Source organism: Triturus cristatus, chromosome 5_1 (genome assembly GCF_964204655.1).
Source record: "Triturus cristatus chromosome 5_1, aTriCri1.1, whole genome shotgun sequence".
Taxonomy (NCBI): Eukaryota; Metazoa; Chordata; class Amphibia; order Caudata; family Salamandridae; genus Triturus; species Triturus cristatus.
The window spans coordinates 485,774,097-485,793,481 of NC_140587.1; the positions used below are offsets into that span (position 1 = coordinate 485,774,097).

General features: G+C 45.1%; 1 protein-coding gene across 6 annotated transcripts in view; it reads left to right on the forward strand.

Moving 5' to 3' along the window:
• Positions 1-19,385, forward strand: part of RMDN1 (regulator of microtubule dynamics 1) — a 505,792-nt gene that overhangs the window by 304,733 nt on the left and 181,674 nt on the right. For all 6 annotated transcript variants that reach the window (XM_085605329.1, XM_085605328.1, XM_085605327.1 and 3 more), the window contains one exon: positions 6,281-6,336. In XM_085605329.1, the coding sequence (XP_085461455.1) occupies positions 6,281-6,336 (56 nt within the window). The remainder of the gene's footprint in view (positions 1-6,280; positions 6,337-19,385) is intronic.

Below are 19,385 nucleotides of genomic sequence, written 5' to 3' on the forward strand. Positions count from 1 at the left end.
ATCTTGCGCTAACACATCTGCTGCTCTGAGAAGGAACTTGCAAGTGGCCAGCCCCCCCTGACAGATATGATAATGTTTGCATCCGTCTACGCACTGCCCGATTTGAAAACAACGAGTACACATCCCACACTCCAAAGTCCTTCGTCGTAGTTAGCGTGCATTCAATTGCCCTTCACACGTACTGCCACCACACCCCTGCCCTGCACCCATTGCACACAGACCCAGCTCATTGCACCACCTGTGCCATTTCATCCACAAGACTGGCACACGGCAAGCCAGTGCAGCTACAAGCAGAGCCACTGACGCAATGGCTGGGCATCCCGAGCACATGGTTGACTCCAGTCACGTCCACCTATACCTTGCACGTCTGCTGCATGTCCTGGGTGCACTGCCTTTGGCAGTGCTGCGGATCACTTACCGGCTGAGCTTCCGAATTGCGGACGGCACCTGCGTTCAACCTGTATTGCAATATCGCACATGCCTATCCGAGTGGTGCATGGACGTGTGCCTCTCCAAAGTGTGGGTAGCTGACATGGATATGACAGGTGTGTGCACCCCCTGTTGGCCCACGACCAGGTGTGTCATGGTGATGCTAGTTTATGGCATGCATGGATGTTTGGCATGCATGCTGGGAACAGGGCCTGGGAGATTGCATGTGTCGTAGTATGCAGTGAGCACATTGACCCACTTCCCGATTCTGCTTTGGTGCACATTGGGTGCAATGGTTGGAGTCAGCACATCTGTCCCGGTCAGCTGATGGATTACGTCGACGACATGTCAAATATTGTGGCCAACCATCACTCATTAGAGATGGTGGCTTACGCAGCTGCACTTGCGTTCATGGACGAGTGACAAGGTACCTGCAACCACGACTCAATGTGCCACATTGCACGTGTCCCGCCGCATCAAAACACGTTGTGCATCTGGTCACATGTCCCAAGACGACAGTGGACATGGCTGCATTGGCGTCGAGGTGCAGACAACCAACGCTGCTTGACACTGATGTGTGTTGGTGATGGACTACCCCGAGGTGAACATGGACGTTTTCCTACATTCCTTATTCAGGCATGCTCCTGCATTGGTCTGCATATCGTGGCACTACTCTTGGCCATACTGACACACACTTTTTTTTATAAAGTTTCCACATTTTCACTTGTCTCCCAATGTGTTGTAACTTCATTTGTATGCCAATGTGTGTTTCACGGACTCTCTGGCTGCCTGCCATATGTGAATTGCTACCCCATCCGGACTGTGGGCTTGTACTTTTGCATTCTCATGCGCCTGTTTCGTACTGATGCTTTTGGACGTTTATCCGCCACAGGCGAGTGCATTTGTTTCCTGTGTTCGATTGTGCAAATGTTTGTGTTTGGACAACATTGTGTTGGATGTTGGTGTGCTCTGCTTCCTATGTGTGTGTGCTTCATTGTGTGTGAGATGTCCCTTCATGTGAGGTTTTGTTCACCCTTCTACCTTTCAGGCAGTGTGGTTTTCACTTCTGTCCTTGTTCAGTGGTGTGATGTTGGCGGGTTGAGTGACTTGTGCTCCTTGTTGGTGTGTTTCATTTTGGCCATGGTTTGTCTGTAGTTGTGCTGTACTTAATTGTGCATGTGTGCCATTGTGCCCATCTCCCCCCGTCCCCCCACTCCCTGCTTGTTCCTCTTCCTGGTGCTGTTGTGTCTGTATTTTAGTTGCTCCACACATAAATACATGTAAAGAACAAATTAGAATAGTTCCTTGATTCATTTAGATTGCAAAACTTCTCTCTATTGGGTATTTTAGAATTTTCCATATAAACAGTTTTTTTTAATATTCAAGGACACATAGAAGTCAGAAGTGCAACGTATTCTATCAACACACTTTCTAGAACATTCTACAACACGTGCAGGTTAAAAGTTCATCAATTGTTTTTAAACCTAACGATATTTTTATGCAACATTTTCTCGAACATTTAACCCCTTGCCTGCTATGACGGAACCACTCCGTCATGAGCCACGGGCGCCGTGTGTTCATGACGGAGTGGTTCCGTCATGCTGCGGCCGTTGGCGGCCGCTCCACCCACGCGGCACTGATTCCCCGCCTGTGCGGGCGAACAATGCAAGTGGGCGGAGTCGTGACGGAACCACTCCGTCATGACCCCGAACCCCCCCCTCCAGCACCGCGGCGGAATTCGTGCCGCGGCGAAGGGGTTAACGGCACGTGCAGGTTAAAAGTTCACAATTGTTTTAAGTTCGAACAGTGCCTTCCAAATGCAAGTAGCAGGTGTGGTTGAGTTGACCACATTTTATCCTATGATATGTACTCCACATTTAAACTGCTTTTTCTTAACCAATCACAAAGATGCTTTTCCACAAAACGAATGTGCACCCTACTTTTAAAAAACAATGCTTTTCATCTCCCAATCAGTTATCGTTTTGAATGAGAAAAAAAGGTAGTTCCCCACCTTTAAACATATCTGTTATTCTACGAACGGACTGCATGAGCTACAGACATCTATCCATACTTCCCAGCCATACCTTCAAAATGCTATTGTGGACGTAGGACATAGCTATGTTTTCTGGTGCAAGAGGCATGTAGAACAGAGACGTATTAACTTAGACCTAGGTTTACAAAATGTGGACATTGAATGGTTTGGACAGAGAGGATTGAAGTGGCACCAATTGTTGCCTTTGGTTAAAACCTGTTTGCATCTCCAACACCCTGACCTCATGATTGTGCACTGTGGTGGTAACGACCTAGGCACATTGACTGGTGTAGGATTGGAAATGCTAATGAAAGACACCTTTCGACAATTGATGTTGCTTTTGCCTCAAACTGTCTTTGTATGCTCCAATGTATGCCAAAGACACAAGTGGAAATGGTCAAACCAATTTTGTCCTCAGATTGAAAAATCTAGGAAGAAAGTCAACAAAGCTGTGTCTGCATACCTCAGAGACCATAGAATGGGGTTGATCTACAACAACAACATACGTTTTGATATGGCTGATATCTACAGAAGTGATGGAGTACACTTCACAGATCAGGGAAATCGAGTTTTTCTGAATAACCTGAAGCTGTGCAGCCACACTTATATGTAGCTCCAACTAATAAACACAAGGGCTTCTATCGAGCCACAAGATGGCTGCCAACAATTGTGAAGCTCACGCACACGACTTAGGCTCCGCCCAGATATCAAAACTTTAATTTTTCGAATCTCTCTGCAACTACTGAACGGATTTACACCATTTTTAAAAAGGTCACTTTCTTACCCAAGCACTACCTTTCTGCCAAATTTGGAGTAATTCTGTTCAGTAGTTTTGGCTGTAGCCTTACACAAAGTTTCCTATGGAAAATAGATTTTTTGACTCTTATGTTTCTAATTTCTCTGCAACCACTGAACGGATTTACACCATTTGAAAAAAAGGTCGCTTTCTGAACCAACCTCTACCTTTTTGCCAAATTTGGGGTAATTCCGTTCAGCAGTTCGGGCTGTAGCTCGTCGCAAAATTAACATGGAGAAAATGAGTTTTGGAACCCCCCTTTTTTCTCAGCCCCCGCTTGACGAATCACCCTCAAACTTTCAGGATAGGAGCTGACCTGGATAGACTATTTTTTGGGAGAATTTCAGGAAGATTTGTCAAACGACGCCAAAGATATTAGCAACTTCAATTTATGTCACTCTTAAAATTACTAAGGAAATTACCAAAACATTCTGCCCTTGTGGGCTTAGACCTTACGATAGCCCTTACAGCAATTTTGCCTAAGTGGGCTGACATAATAAGATGTAAACCTTCAGTTTATATCTGTCCTGTCTGCCTTGTGTACACAAAGTGTACAAAAACTACCCCAAAAGTGCAAATGTTAACAAAAACTTGAAATTTATAAAATTGAAAAACGGGGGGGTGGGGGGGGGGTGCTCATTAACTGTTATTCAAATATTGTATGAACCGCATATTAAAAGATTTACAGATGTGTGTAAAGGTCTTCTTCCATATTCAACCATGTTGGAGCCCTCGTATCTAGCTCTACTATATAACAAGATTCCAACCTTCTTAGTTTTTTCTCTTTATTTCCTCCCTGAATCTGAGGAGGAATGGAGTCTATAACAAAGTATGTAAGACCTGTTCATTCTTGTTGTCGTATTGATCAAAGTGGCGGGCCACTGGATAAGACTTGTCACCATTCTTAATCGCTCTGAGGTGTTGCAGCACCCTCTTATGCACTGGCAGAATTGTGCTACCCATGTATTTCAGGTTGCAAGGACAACCTAACACGTAGACAGCAAATTCTGTTTTGCAACCGCACTGCCCCTTTATTTTTCTTCCTTTTGTGGATAGCCCTGGTAGATATGTAGATGTATTTGTGCCATGTTTGCAGGCTTTACACTTCATACATTTTATAAAGCCTGCCTTCCTCCGCAACCGCGTAGTCTTTGCCTTGGTGCCATATTACTGACTAGCATCTGTGCCCTGCGGAATGTTATCAGTGGTTTCTTCAAAACTAGCTTGCCTAAGACTGTGTTGTTCCGGATTAAGCGCCAATGTTTGGACAATATATTTCTAACTTGTCCATGTCGCTTATTATAAGTAGTTATCATTCTGCACTCATTTTTTTAGGTCAAATCATTATTTATTTGCTCTTTATTGCCTTTTTTAAACAACATGTCTTCTCTTGTCTTATTCTTGGCTTTAAGGATAGCTGTTTGTACACAACCTTCTCCATACCCTCTCGATTTGAAACGGGAATTTAGATTTCTCAATTCATTCTCTAATACTGCATTCTCACTGCAGTTATGCACAGTATGCAAGCATTCACCGTAAGGTATGCTTCTAATCAAATTGATAGGGTGGAAGCTTGTTGCATGAAGCAACGTATTGCCCGCTGAAGGTTTGCGATAAAGCTTGGTATCCAATTTTGCTTCCTTTCCATATACTGTTAAGTCAAGAAAATTGACTGTATTCTCACTGTATACTCACTGATTGTAATTGTGAATTTTAAATTGAGATTATTTACTTGAAGTTTGTTAATAAATTGTATAGCCAAGTCCACTGAGCCTTTCCATATGACGAACAAGTGCCATACCTCATGGTACTGCTTCCGGACCACCTGCTCCTCCCACCAGCCCATATGCAAATTAGCATAGCTGGGGCGAAGCAGGTGCCCATTGCAGTACCGCAGATTTGGTGATATAGTTCTTCATTAAAAAGGAAGAAATTATTTTTAAGACAAGTTTCTACCAATTTATATTAGCATTTGTGTGTGCGTCCACAGTGATAAAGGTCTGCTGCCTAAAAAGTGTCTTACTGCATGCAGCCCATCTCTGTGTCTTATGCTTGTATAGAGCGTTGTCACATCAATGGTTACTAGTAACATATCTTGTTCCCAGGGTAGATCATAAATGCCTTTGAGGAAATCTCCTGTGTCTTGTGTATATATATATAGATATATATATATATATCTATATTATCTACTGGCGGTCGCCAGTAGGTAGTTATAGTTAGGACCCCTTTTCCATAGGAAATCCGCAACATTCTATTTTGAATAACTTTTGCGCCGGTCGACGAATCCTCGCGAATGTCTCAAAATAGGTGGGGCGCTACGCTCCGCTCCTACCCTGAAAGTCTCGGGGGGATTCGTCAAGCGGGGGCTGAGATAAAAGGGGGGTCCCAAAACGCGTTTTTCCCATGCATTTTTCCCTAGGACCTTTAGACAGGGCTACAGCCCGAACGGCTGAACATATATATATGTGTGTATATATATATATAGTCTCGATAATACTGCGTACGAAAGGCTGAGGAACTGAGACACTGGAGAGCTTGCTTTCAAGAAGTACTCTGGCAGAATATATCATCTTAACATCTTTCAGTGCTATTTTATGATAATTGAAATAGTTTTGCCGGAAAAATTATTGTGCAATGGAACCGTGAGAAGGTTATTTCCCAAAAGTTGCCAGCTCTGAAATTCAGCATAGCAACAGATCTAACGAGTCCTGAAGAAGAGTTTATAACGGTACTCATAACATACCGTATGGTTGACCGGGGCAGAATGACATGATTGCTAAAAAAAATTTATTATGTGATAATATTTACAGTCTCTGGTAACCAATAGCATGGATAGAAAAATAATCACCTTTGTTATCCAACAATTGATGCAAATGTTCCTTTCTGGAAATATCTTTTTGTTTGTATTGCCAAGTAACTTTGAGATGCCAGACAATTAGATTGCACTGCATTTTACTTTTGAACATATGTGTTTAATAGAGGTGATGCATTATGTGTGTTGTTTTGTATTTTTTTTGTTGTAGAAAGCCATTGAACTGAATAATAAGGATGCTACTACGATTCACCTGTTAGGCTTGTGGTAAGGTTGCTTCCTCAAAGAATGAATGATTCCAAAATGTCTGCTTTTTATCAGAGAAAATTGTATCGGTTTTGTAAGAAACTGAACGCCATCCTTAAACAGTGCTGCAAATGTTCACTATTTTGATCACTTTATATTAATTTTGAATTGTTATTCTTTCTAGCTCCAACATATGAAACTCGTATTATCTATTTGTCTCCCAATCCCTTACCTACTTTTAGACTACCCGTGTAACCATGGAAGAAGTGTTTCAAATTACAATCCACCTCTTCACAGGCTCTCCATTTGAGTTCACAGTACAGGAAAGCAGGTGTAAAGTTTTAAGGCTAGGTTGGCACAGCATTTCTCCATTCTCTCTAGGCTTGTATTCATTTAGACCTTTGCCAGATCAGAATAAAATGGCAGGCATTAAATCTCCATACACATTGTCTGATATCCCAGATTTGAATATGCTGTATACAATGTTTTTAATGGGTGTGTTTTTCACATATATGCAACTGGATGGTTTTCTATAATTAAAAGGTGTGTTGCTAGTTTCATGTTCGCTGGGCTTATGGCTATAATGCTCCATCTTGTCACACGTCTGTCTTTTTTATCGTTCTTAAATATCGCTAAAGCGTGCAGGGCCTAGCCTTTTGTGAGGCCCTGCACTAAACCTCTATTTAGACATAATCCACAGGTTATCTCATTCAGCCATTTGCAGCAGCCTTTGAGCATACAGCCTATCCATTGTGCATGGCCTTACGCAGCCGAGAATGTTATGATTTCATTGTGATTCCAATATTTCGGGAGAGATCTTGGATACCTGCCTTGACGATCTGTTTTCTCCGGCCTGGTTTCTTGCATACTATTGGTCACTTATGCGCAATTTCATGTGCAATGGCACATGCGGGCTCTCCAGTGGTGTATCCATCTGCAATCGTTCTTACATGGGGCAAGCTTTTGAACATGATGAATCTCCAGGGGTGTTCAGTAGTAAAGAACATGTCTTGTCGGAAGTTCTTTTGCCTTCCACCAGCAGTGGACACAGTGAGGACGCATGTATCCATCTTTGGATGGTGTGCACACCTCAAGAAACTGGAGATCAGAGGTCTCTGATCTACATCAACTTGCTCAAACTGTCGGTAATTTTATTGACCTTTGTAGTCAAGATGTCCAAATCCTTATGGACAACATAACAGTGATGTGGCATGTTAACATGAAGGGTGGGTGGGCTATCCGCCTCTATGCGAGGAAGAACTGAGCCTTCGGGTTTGGGCTCAGGCGAATGGGATTTGGAAACTTGCCAACCATCTGGCTGGCTTCTTGAACACAAGAGCAAACAGCCTGAGATGATGTATTTTGCCAACCACAACTGGCATTCTCTTCCTGGAAGTGGCACAAACCATCTTTGTCCTGTGTGACACTGTTACAAATTGGGTTACTGGTTGGTCAGGGTGTGAGCACTGGTAAAGCAGCAACCACAGTTCTAGTCTGGGTATGGCAAAAGCAAAACACAAATTAACCTGTGCCAACCCTCTGGTAGCTTGGCACAGAGAAGTCAGGCTTAATTTATAGGCAATGTGTAAAGTATTTGTGAAACACTTTAAACACCAAAACAGTGAAAACACCACACAAAAAGACCCCACACAAGTTTAGAAAAACAGAGTAGATATTAATACACAAAACAAGACCAAAACAACAAAAATGCAATCAGTAAAACCAGAGATATTCAATTTTAAAGTTTTAGGTTGAATAGTGGAAAAATTAAAAAGTGCCTACAGGTATATCTTGTTGCACCAGAACCAAGTCACGAGTTCAGGCTGACCACGATGGAGTATGGGCTGGCTACAAGATCCAGCTAGGCCCGCTGAACACAGTACCTTAAATCCTGGTTGCAGAAAAATCCTGGTTGCGAAGTGGTGCATGTAACCGGATCGAAGCAGCGCTGGGCAGTCGAAGCTATGCGTCAGTTCCGAGATGCAGCGAGGCGGCGGTGAGAGTTCCTGTTGCATCAACGTCCAGGGTCCCTTCGATGGGGCTTGCGATGTGAAGTCTGGCGCCAGGGGTGTGGTCATGCGTCAGTTCCGAAGAGCTGCGAGGTTTCAATGCAGAGTCGGGCATCGTCATCAAGGCTGCCGTCAACAGGAGATGGGAGTACCTGCGCTAGAGATGCGGTGTGCCATCGGTGATGCTTTGGTTCCAAGGACTGCAAGAGCGATGTGGGCATTCTGTGCCAAGTCCAATTCGCGCAGCAGTGGCAATGCATCGGTTCAGCTTGAGGATGCACCGCCTAGCCAAGGAGATGAACTGGTTCTCTTAGGGGATGTGCCACTCAGCAGAGAAGATGCACTGTTTCTGCTGGTAAGCACCTTATGCCCACTGGGGTGACATCACTTGGCAGGGTAGACACACAGATGGCAGAGTTCAGGAGCCCTTGGAATCAATCTGGGTTCTGGGGTCAAGAAATGCAGGTCTAGTCCTTCTCATCCAGGCAAGAGGGTAGCAGGCAGCAGGTCAACGCAGCAAAGCAGGAGTCCAGCTGAGCACAGCAGTCCTTCCTGGCAGAGTATCCACAGGTCCAAAGTGTACTAAAGTGGTGGGGTCTGGGGTTCTATTTTTATACCCTGGGGCCCTTTGTCTTGGAAGGTGGGAGAAGTTTCTGGAATGGTCCTTTGAGGTTCTTGGATTTTCAAAGACACCCCTTTCCTGGCCTGCAGCTGGCCACAGTGACAATACAGAGTCGTTAGGCCAATAGCTGGGAGACAGGACACAGCCTATTAAGGTGCAAGTGGGACTGTGCTGACCTCTACCCCCTAGGCTGCCATGTTAATGGCCCACTCAGTCATTCCTCACCTTCCATTGTGTGCGGCAGTCTGAGGGGAATACACAAAGTCCAACTGCCAACTACGCACAGTCATGTAAACAGAGACAGGCTGCAGGCATGAAATAGCAACTTTCTAAAAGTGATATTTTCAGAATTGTAATTTAAAATCCAACTTCACCATAAGTCAGGATTTTAGATTAGAATTCTAGAGACGCCAAACCTGGTCCAATCATATATTCACATTTGGAAATTACACTTATAACATGTAATAAGGTAATCCCAATGTTATCTTATGGAAGATATAGACCTCGCAGAGGTCAAAAAGGAATTTAAGAGTTTTTCACTACCAAGACATGTAAAACTGAAAAGTGCATATCCTACCTTTCAAATACATTGCAGACTGCCCTCTGCGCTGGTTTGGAAGGTTTGGGCCTGGCAAAAGGTTTACTTTGCATGATCAAAATGGCAGTTTAAACTGCTCACACAGATTCTGTAATGGCAGGCCTGAGACATAGTTAAAGGGCGACTTAAGTGGGTAGCACAAAGAGTGCTGCAGGCCCGCTAGTTGCATTTAATTTACAGGTCCTGGGCACATGTAGCACACTTTATTAGGGAAATATAAATACATTAAATATGCCAATTGGGTTTAAGGAGGAAGGTAAACACTTTGGGGGTCACTCTGTGGAAAGGCCCATTTTCAACAGACACCCGTCAGATAGATCCCTTCACTACTAGTGAGAATGCAGATTGCTCGCTATCTATTGCCCTCCAGTTTTCACTGCAAAGAGCTCTGGGGGAGGCTTTTAGTCTGACAGTAGATTTTTCCTTGTATTATGCGTTTCCCCCAATTCCTTTGATACTGTGAGCGTTAAGGCAGCTTCGCAAGTGTAGTGGGACCTCTGACCTCAGAGGTGGCAAAATCAGTGCCAGGAGCACAGTGGCAATTCATCCTTATAGACATCAGTTGGGATTCCCTTCTCTGTGTTTTCTCTCAGTTTTGCATTACATTAATTGTGAATAATGTTTCATTGTTCTCTATTTGTGTAGTAAAGAAAATGGAGTACAATTAGCTGGAATATGACCTTCCCTGGCAGATGAGATGAGTTTAAAAAATGCTCTTGAATGTATGTTGTGTGCATGCTTACCGGTGAGTGTGTGTTTATGTGAGAGAGTGTGTGTTTAAGTGTCAATGTGTGTTTGTGTAAGCATGTGTGTGTGAGTGAAATTGAAGGTCAAAGGTTTTGTAATGTCACTTCCGCTACCCCTGGAAATATGGTGACTTGATGTTCATGTGCACCCGGACCTCGTGCAAGTGATTATAGTTGTCCCAGACTGGCTGCAAAGGGTGTAATAAGCAGATCTCCTGTGACTGTCTTTGCTCCCTCCCACTTCTGCTCCAACTCGGAGTGCACTTCCTCTTACAGTTGAAGGGGCAGGTGCTGCACCCCAACCTCCCATGTTTATGCCTGAAGATTGAATGGGGACATTTGAGTTCCTTCCATTCATCACCGAGGTTTTCCGCATCATCCTATTGGCCAGCAGCAGCCAGCATAGGTTAATGCGGTAGGGTGGGGCGGGGTGGGCAGAGTGGGGGGGGAGTCGACAAATGACAGAATAGGTATAATTAAATAAATAACACCTATTCCGTCGTCTGTCGGTTTCCCCCTGCTGCGTCCTGCTCCACCCTACCCCTTACCGTGCTTAGCTGTACCAGGCGCCGCTGCTATCGGCCTGTGCCTAATAGTGGAAGCGTTTTGTTTCCTCTTACCCAGGGCAGGGTATTGACCATATGAAGATGTGCATTTCAGATGTGCTGCACTTTGTGTTTTCTGTACTTCTGAAAATGTGTGTATTGGGCAGAGTTGAAGGTTATATTTCAGCTTGTTCACCCTTCATGTGCTTGCCAGATCAGCCCTCTCTCCAAATCTCCAATCATTTTGAGTTTTTGAAGAGTCTGTCATAAATGTTCTCCATTTCCTTTTTAATATGCCTCAGTAGGACCTTAACTTGGTTCTGAATTTATGGGTGGGGGCCTCTTTGAGCCAATGCATAGCTGCCTGTGTGTTTTTCTGTCCATCACTTCGGCTGAGCATGTCAGAGATCTTAAAGTGCTGTGTATGCAACCCCCTTTAACTTCCTTCTTTCCAGACAAGCTAGTTTTTAGAACTTAATGATAAAGAAGGACACCCCATTCCATGAGGGTCAGTCCGATCTGTCCACATTCTACCTTTGGCCCTATCCCACCAAGGTGTAGAGAGGCAACATAGGTTGGATCCCCTCAGAGCAGTCAGCTATTAGTGAGGCACTGCTAAACAGGCCCAACTGCATGTGCTGTGACATCTAAACATGTTAGAATTGGCTACACTGCTGACTGGCACATTTAACTTACCTGCAAGGCCCTAGTATATGGTATAAAAGTGTACATGGGGCCTGTAATTAAATTGTCACCAGTGGACTGCAGCACATATTGTACCACCACCAATGTGACAATGCAAAACATTTCTCCAGGCCTGCCCTTCTAGGCCGTATTGAACCTGCCTAATTCGACCTGAAAAATAAAGCATTTGTCAACACTAGACATTCCTTTTTATAGTTTAAATCTTTTTTTTGTTTGAAAAATGAATAGCCGCATCAACCCACCTACATCCACTGGCCTGTGGGGAAAATAATAAACCAGTGCCCAAAAAGGAAGGAGGAGTTAGAGAAGAAGAAAACTGAAATTAAATATAAGTACTTGACAAATTAGACACTTACCCAGGATAATTTTAAGATGGACCCCATGTAAGCTGAGAGTTGTACATAAATGAGGTGTACTACCCGTCAGAAGCAGCTGGCTGAGTGAGGCGAAATACACACAGTTAGACAGGGCAGGTCAGTTCCACAAACTCAGTCGCTAGGAATTGGATAAGGAGCCCCAGGTTCTATCGAAACGTGGCAGTGTATGTTTTACTGTCGCCGTTAGCTTCTGCAGACCTGCAATTTCCCATAATCTATGCAGTCAATACAATTTTTTCAGGACAACATCAGCACCCCAGCAGGACAACAAAGCTTATTTGGCAGCCCCCAGAGCCATGGTAATGGCTCAGCCATGGAATGATTTCAAGGGATATGTCAATGCGTTCAGTAGTCCCAACAATATATAGCTAAGAAATCCAGGCAGGCCTGTAGATGTTCCTTTTTAATGCTTATAGGTCACTCCTAAAGTAGACCATACATGTCCATTGGGTAGGGTGCATGGTATTTAAAAAGAAGGGCATCTGTACTTATGTTTTACAACAAGCCCTGCAGTGAAAAATCACCAAAGTCGTTTTTTACTGTGGAAAGGCTGGCTCTTCCATAGGATGGCTTCCCTCTGGTGAAATGTGTATGGCTCCCAGACAAGGAGCTTGGGTATGGGGATATGTTTTTCTCCCTGACAGGGTGAAATCTGGGCTGTGCCCAGGAATGTAATTAACGTCAAAGGGTGCCTACCTTGTCACAGGCAGATGTAGCTCCCACATGGGCCTGTCCCCTTTATTTTCCTGAAAAGCCAGGCAGGCACCAATCCTAGTGAATGAGGGATTTCCCCACCAGAACCGGCTTTGAGATACCAGAAGGCATTGTTTGTTCATTATCATAACCTTACCTCTGGGTGGGCATGTGGGGTCTGCACAGAAGAAACGTTTTGCACACTAGGCTATTTTACAGTAAAACACACAGTGCAGTAAAATTGGGTAGGGTCACCCCTGGGACGTTTTACCCTTTTAGGGAGTGGCCAGGAGGTTCTCCCACCCCCAGGTCGGCTCTGGGCATCAATGGGCAGCCCCAGTGTACCCTCTTCAGAACACCTCTGGACCTTTAGAAGACAGAAGAAGGATGCACCTGTCACTGTGACTTGTGAAGAGATACCCAAGCGCTGGAGTGAAAATCTGGGCTGCGCTTTCCGACATTTTCCGATGCCAGAGTGACTTCGAATTAGATGAGGGAATACTATCTCTCCCTCCATGCCATTTTCGGCTCTCACCGTCCCTGTGGTGCACTTCTTGGCCACGGGAAGGTCAGTGAGGCCTCGACTGACTACAGAGCAGCGAGTCCTCTCTCGGTGTCAGCGAGGCCCTCCGAATCCGTGATCTACTCTGTCTCTGCTCCGGTGCACAGCCCTTTGCGGTTCCCACCGGTGACACTTATGTTGGATCCGCCACCGCCAATCTCGGCATCACTGATTGCCCTTTCTTTGTTTTCTCTACCCGACGCCGGAGTGTCGCATTCTTGGTGCCGATCGGCGTTAATCATCTTCAGACTACCTTCTTCCGATTTCAGAGGAGCTGTCTGCTTTTTTCTCCTTGACACACTGGTATTTTGGTGATGTGGGTGATCACATGACTGAGCCTTCTCCAGAGTTTCATTGGGTTTCTGCCCTTGATAGCGCTAGTGGCATTGATTTTTCCCCATCCTCTGGCCTGTTTTCCCTTCCTTGCCTCAGAGGCTAGCTCATCTTTTGCTCAGCAGTTGCAATGAGTTGACGTAGTTCTGGGGCTGCAGCTTCCTCCTGTCGAAGTGGCCATTGATCCCCTACTTGGGGTGCTCCAACAGGGCCAGCTGAGTTTTGAGCCTGCGCTTCCCTTCAGTGAAACCCTCTATAATATTCTGTTGGGCACTTGGGCTAAACCCATTTCAAGGACCTCAGTGGACTGGTCTATAGCTCATAGGCACCATCCTGCCCCTGGAGACCCGCTCTGCCTTTCTCCTTAGCCTGCTCCGCACAGTTTTGTGGTTCAGGCTGCTACAGCCTCCCCCAGCATTGGCACCATGCCTGACGTCCCTCCAGACAGGGAGTCTAAAGGTCTGGATAGCTTGGGTCGATATATCTTTTCTTTTCAACAGCTTGTGTTTTGGGCTATTTTTCTTATGTGCTCTGGGATTCGGTATCCAGCCGTCTCCCCTCTCTCCCTGATGACTCTCAGGACACTCTCACCTGATCCAGGATGACTGTCAGGCCGCTACAGTACTTATTTGTTGTGGCATGGATACCAAAGATTCTGTTGGATGGGCCATGGCCCTTTCGGTGGCTCTTCACTGGCGTGTCTGGCTACGTACCTTTGACTTTTCTGAGGCTATTCAGTCCGCCTTGGTGGACATGCCTTTCAATGGTCAATATCTGTTTGGCTTTCAAGCTGACTCCGCTTTACGCCGTTTCAGGGATAGTCAGAGTGGAGCGAAATCTTAATATCTGCTTGCCATACCGTCGTCTTCTTCCCCCGTACTCAGTTGGGCTGGGACTTGTCTCTGTTATTCCCTTCTGTGTGGACTGTTATAGTGCTGTGCCAGTTTGCTTCTTCTTTTCACTTCTTCCTCCATGTACTGTCCGTGTGGTGTCCTTTCCCGGCAGGCCTTTTCTTTCTTTATTTTACCCCATTGATGACAGGTTGTGGTCTTGGGTTGTTCCCTGGGATGAGTCTTACTTTCTGACTCTGTTGGTGTTCAGCTGTAGCTGCATGGTCTTCCTTGTTTTCTACCCAGGTTCTGATTGGGGTGTCTTCATAGCATTGTGCAGATGAACTGTTGCCTTGTTCCCTGTCCAACAGGGTATTTAGTCTCTATGCCTTACAGGTATCCTCAAAATGTTTTTGACGCTTTTATACCCCTTACAGGGGACTCCGCTTGCTGCGCTTGGTGCACTGGTGCAAGTCGGTAGATGGTGCACTGGGGTCTTCCGCCCCACCTCCCATTTATTGCGTGGTTTTCCGCACTGGCCAGGGGGTTCTTCCCTTCCACTCTGTTGGTGCCCTTCTTTCCTAGTGGATGCAAGGGAAGGGGCATGGTTCTTGGCCTACGGTTCTTTGTCTGGGTACGTCAAGAGTGGTGTTCCTTTTTAATTCTCTTCAGGCTCTTGCACTTCTTGTGATAGTTCTCCCTATCCACAGACGAGTTGGGCCCATGCTCATCCCCTTTTTTCTCTTAGGTTCCTTGTGGCCATCCCTTGTCTATAGATTGGCAGGAGTGGCCAACTTGACCACCCTATCTCTTCTATGCCTCTGCATGGCCGGTTTTTCCTCTGCTTCTGCTTTGTGCAAAACTGCGGTTGCCTTCACTTTTTTGATTGGAATCGTCTCCGTGACACCTTAGTAGCCAACCTTAACGTTCATTACTTACCTGGCTGTTCTTCAGGTGTACCTTCTGCCCTTTTGGGGGGTATATGGTGAGTGTTCCTCTTCCATTCTTCTCGGTCATGGGCTCTTTGTCCATCCACCACGGGGTGGATCGTACAGAGGTTTGGGATCCCTTAGATTACTTTCCGGGGAATTATCTCCACTTCTTGCGAGCGTGGTTGCAGTTCTCATCCCTTGAGGGCTTGTCTCCCTTGTGCTTCTAGGCTACCGAATGTGATCTTGGTTGAGTCAGGATCCTCACCCACATTGTCCTCTGGCTTGTTGGATGGGCATGGGTTGTCCCGTGCTTACGAGGACTTTCCTTTGCATCTGGCCTTCCTGCTTCCTGGGCTATGAGCACTGCCTCACTATCTGTTCATTATACTGGCCCTTTGGTTGGGCTTTCATTTCTGGCGTTGGTCTTCCAATACAAATGTCTTTTATGCTGCTGCCTGGTAGCCTGCATAGACATCCAAGGTGTTGGCCCCATCCAACTCACTCCCCTTTTTCCAGTCCTCACTCTTTGTAGTCTTTACTTCTCTAGTCTAGTGGGGGTGGTTCTCCCCTGCAGTTTTCTTTCAATTGTCTTTCGACTGCCTAATCAAACCATTCTGTCGGTAGTGCTGTTTCTGTCTGCTCCCTTGGTTTTCTGGGGTGTGTACTTCCGTTCCACCCTCTCACTTTATACGGGGCCACCTCTCCCTTTAGATGGGGCCATGTGGCTGGTTTCCAGTTTGCCGTGGCCTCGCATTCGGCCAATGGCCGATGTTGTAGTTATTGTGTGTACCCTTCTTGGGCACCTATTATTGTGCAGCATGAATTCTGTATATGTTTATGTTTGTTCATATCATATATGTATATATATTCATAGCTCTCTCTTAATCTGTGTTTTATTCCTTCTTATCTCTGTATTCTATGCTGCATAGTCCCGGAAAGCCTTCTCTGTCTCGAAGTGTTTCCGCTACCTAACGTGGTTTATGGCCATGATTATTGATATTGCTCGCAGTGCTTTTTCAGTTATTGGGTGGAGTCCTCTCCCTTGCCTACTTCTATGGCTGAGAGCTTGGCCCTTTAGTTTTAGCTATTGTGCTTAGCCAACCACCTCGATTTCTTGGACTGGTTGACCTTCTGCAGGGTGTTGTAGTGCTATGTTTATATGGAGTGTTCTTCCCACTTGTCTTGTCCTTCTGCCATGCCTTTTCTCCTATGTCTTTGCACGGCTGCAGATTCGGTTCCGTATGGGGTTCTCTCGAGTTTTCTGGTAGGATGTTTTCTTCCACCCTTCCCTTCCTGGCAAGCAGTCTCTTTTTCTTATGCTGACAGGATAGCCTAGTTGGGGATATTTGTTGGATAGTATTTCTTGGTTATCTGTTCTAAGGTAAGGAATCTGCGGCTAGGCATCTCTATCAGATGAATAAGTTACTTACCTTTGGTAACGCCTTATCTGGTAGAGACTAGATCTAGCCGCAGATTCCTTACAGACCCACCCATCCTACCTGCAAACTGGTTCTCCATTTTTGTTCCAGATCTTTCTATGCGCCTTTTATATATACGTAAAACTAAGACACACCACTGACGCTGATACTTGATATACGTGTCTTGCAAAAAGAGGTTTCTTTTTGGGCACACTGTTTCGATGTGAGTTTCTATACATGCCTCTGCATTTTAGACCAAAAAGTAGTTGTGGAAGAAACTAACGTCTGGGGAGGGCTTATACTGACTTTGACAACGTCACATCTGGTGGACAACGTCGTAATGGAGTAGCTTGATGTCCTCTATCGACGCCCACAGGTACTGCTGTAGAAAACATTCCGGATCCAAACTGACGCCTGGGGATCATTCTAAGATGAGGAATCTGCAGCTAGATTTACTCTCTACCAGATAAAGGCATTACCAAAGGAAAGTAACTTATTCTTTAAGGGCTCAGACAAAATAGATGCAAAACAGACATCCGGGAATTGGGGTGGCGATATATTAATCCATTGATGTCATGTCCGTAACCTGATGCCTAGATGGAACTGAATGCCACCTTCCGGTGCTGATAAGCTATTGCAAAGATTCCAGATCCAATCTGGAGCCTCATGATATTCAAACACTGCGGAATCTGTTGGTAGATGGAGTATCAACCAGTAGGCTTGTTACCAAAGGTAAGTAACTTGTCCAACATAACTGCAAGCAGTAGTAATGGTGGTGCATGTATTCTCACTCAAGAAACTAGACAAGAACTCCATGGCATTGAGCAGGTAGAGTACAGGCAGGACAGACCATAGGAACCCACTCACCTATCCCTTATTGGGCAGGCACAACATGATCCACATTGTCAGCAGTGGAGCCCTAACCTGCTCCCCAGATTCCTCCACTGAAAGTGTGCAGCACTGGCTAATAACAGCATGTTACTAGAAGCAGTACATGAACTCACCCACATGGTGCAAACCAAAACACATACAGTATTTCAGTGAACAAGAGCAGCATAAGGAATTAAACTCTATTCATCCAGAGCAGGTACCACGCAGACGGCAGCAGTGCTGGAAAGCTCACCCAAAGAGGTGCAGTACTTCCTAGATACACAACAGCTATGGTCAGCACAGTACCTTTGTCCCAAAAGCCCCCTCAAAGCATTTCGATTCCAACCAGCAGTAAAAGTGCAAGGTTTTCATATGTCCAGAAAGTGTCAGTACATGATTAACAGAGTCCCACTGACAGCTGTGTAATTCAGAATCAGCAAAGCAATGGCAGATCTCTTCGGTTTAGTGGGACGAAACCTAATGGCTCAAGGTCAGTTCTGAAAATGAAAAATAGTCTGACCAAATGAGCAACTTGGCTGCTTAGTCGTCTTCGAGTACTGTTACAATCCCCATGCTCCATCATAATCCTCAAAAGAGTACACACTTGTCCAGAACAAGATCAAGAGATTCCAATCCCTGATGCCAGAGTGTATATTTTGATCCTAAAAAAGTGCATTTTACCAGCAGGAATGAGCCGAAGAAGGTGGCTGTCACCTGAGGCCTAGAAACAACAAGGAACATGACTGCAATGTCCCTGTGCCTCAGGGATGTACAGATCCAGCCATGGCTGGTGAAAAGAGGAAGAATCTAGATGAGTGGACAAAGTCCTACAAGAGGATGGTAAAATAGCCACAACAGATCGCAACATAGCATAATCATTTGCACACTATTATTAGCCATTATACAAGGCTGGGAGAACGAGCACAAGGGAAGAAATGCCTGCTTTCTTGGAAGAACTATCAATTTTGGGGATGGAACTAGAGGGACATTAGAAGAAGATCTTTCACTGACAGAGATAAGGGAAGCCCCAAAACAAATGCAAACCATGAATATGCCAGAACATAATGAATTTCGGGAACAACTATACAATAAAATGTATAGACTGTTCGGCTCACACCTTCTAAATATGTTAAAGGAAGCCGGAGAGAGAGGTGAGTTGGCTCCAGACCTAAAACATGTGATAACTGTGATTGTGGTAAAAATAAAGGCAAGCCTAAACAGACCTTATACAGGTCCATCTTAGTTTTAAACACTGAAATCAATATTTTGGGAAGAATGAGAGGCAGCCAGTGGTGGTAAATGAGCCTGAGCAGTGAAATGGCCTAACCTTTCGTTAATAGGGTGAATGAATCAGAGGACTGTGACCATAGCAGCATTGGCTGGAGTTTAGAAAAGCCATACCACAGGCAATTGCCTAGCAAGACACTAGCATAGCTGCTGGTAACAACCAGTAGGTGAGCTTGTGTAGGACAAGGCTTTAGCACATTGTTCTCAACATAATGTTACAAGCTGTGTGGGAGGAGGGCATTTTGAAGCTAATCAGCAACTCTCCACCAAGTAAGAACATTAAGTAGAGAAATAGGATTCTCCAACCTACTATTTGAAAGATGGGAAAATGGGCACTTGAGAAAGGAAAATGCGCTGTAAAGGATGTCACAACTCTCAGGTGTTTTAGATCATTTCTGGCACACCCAGTCTTGAAGGTCTTTAAAGGGAACGGCACACACCACAGGTACAGCCAGTCTGACTATGACCACAAAGGCAGTAAGTACTTGTACTGCCACCAGTATATCAATATATAACCCTTTCCAGCCTTGGGAGGGGACAGCA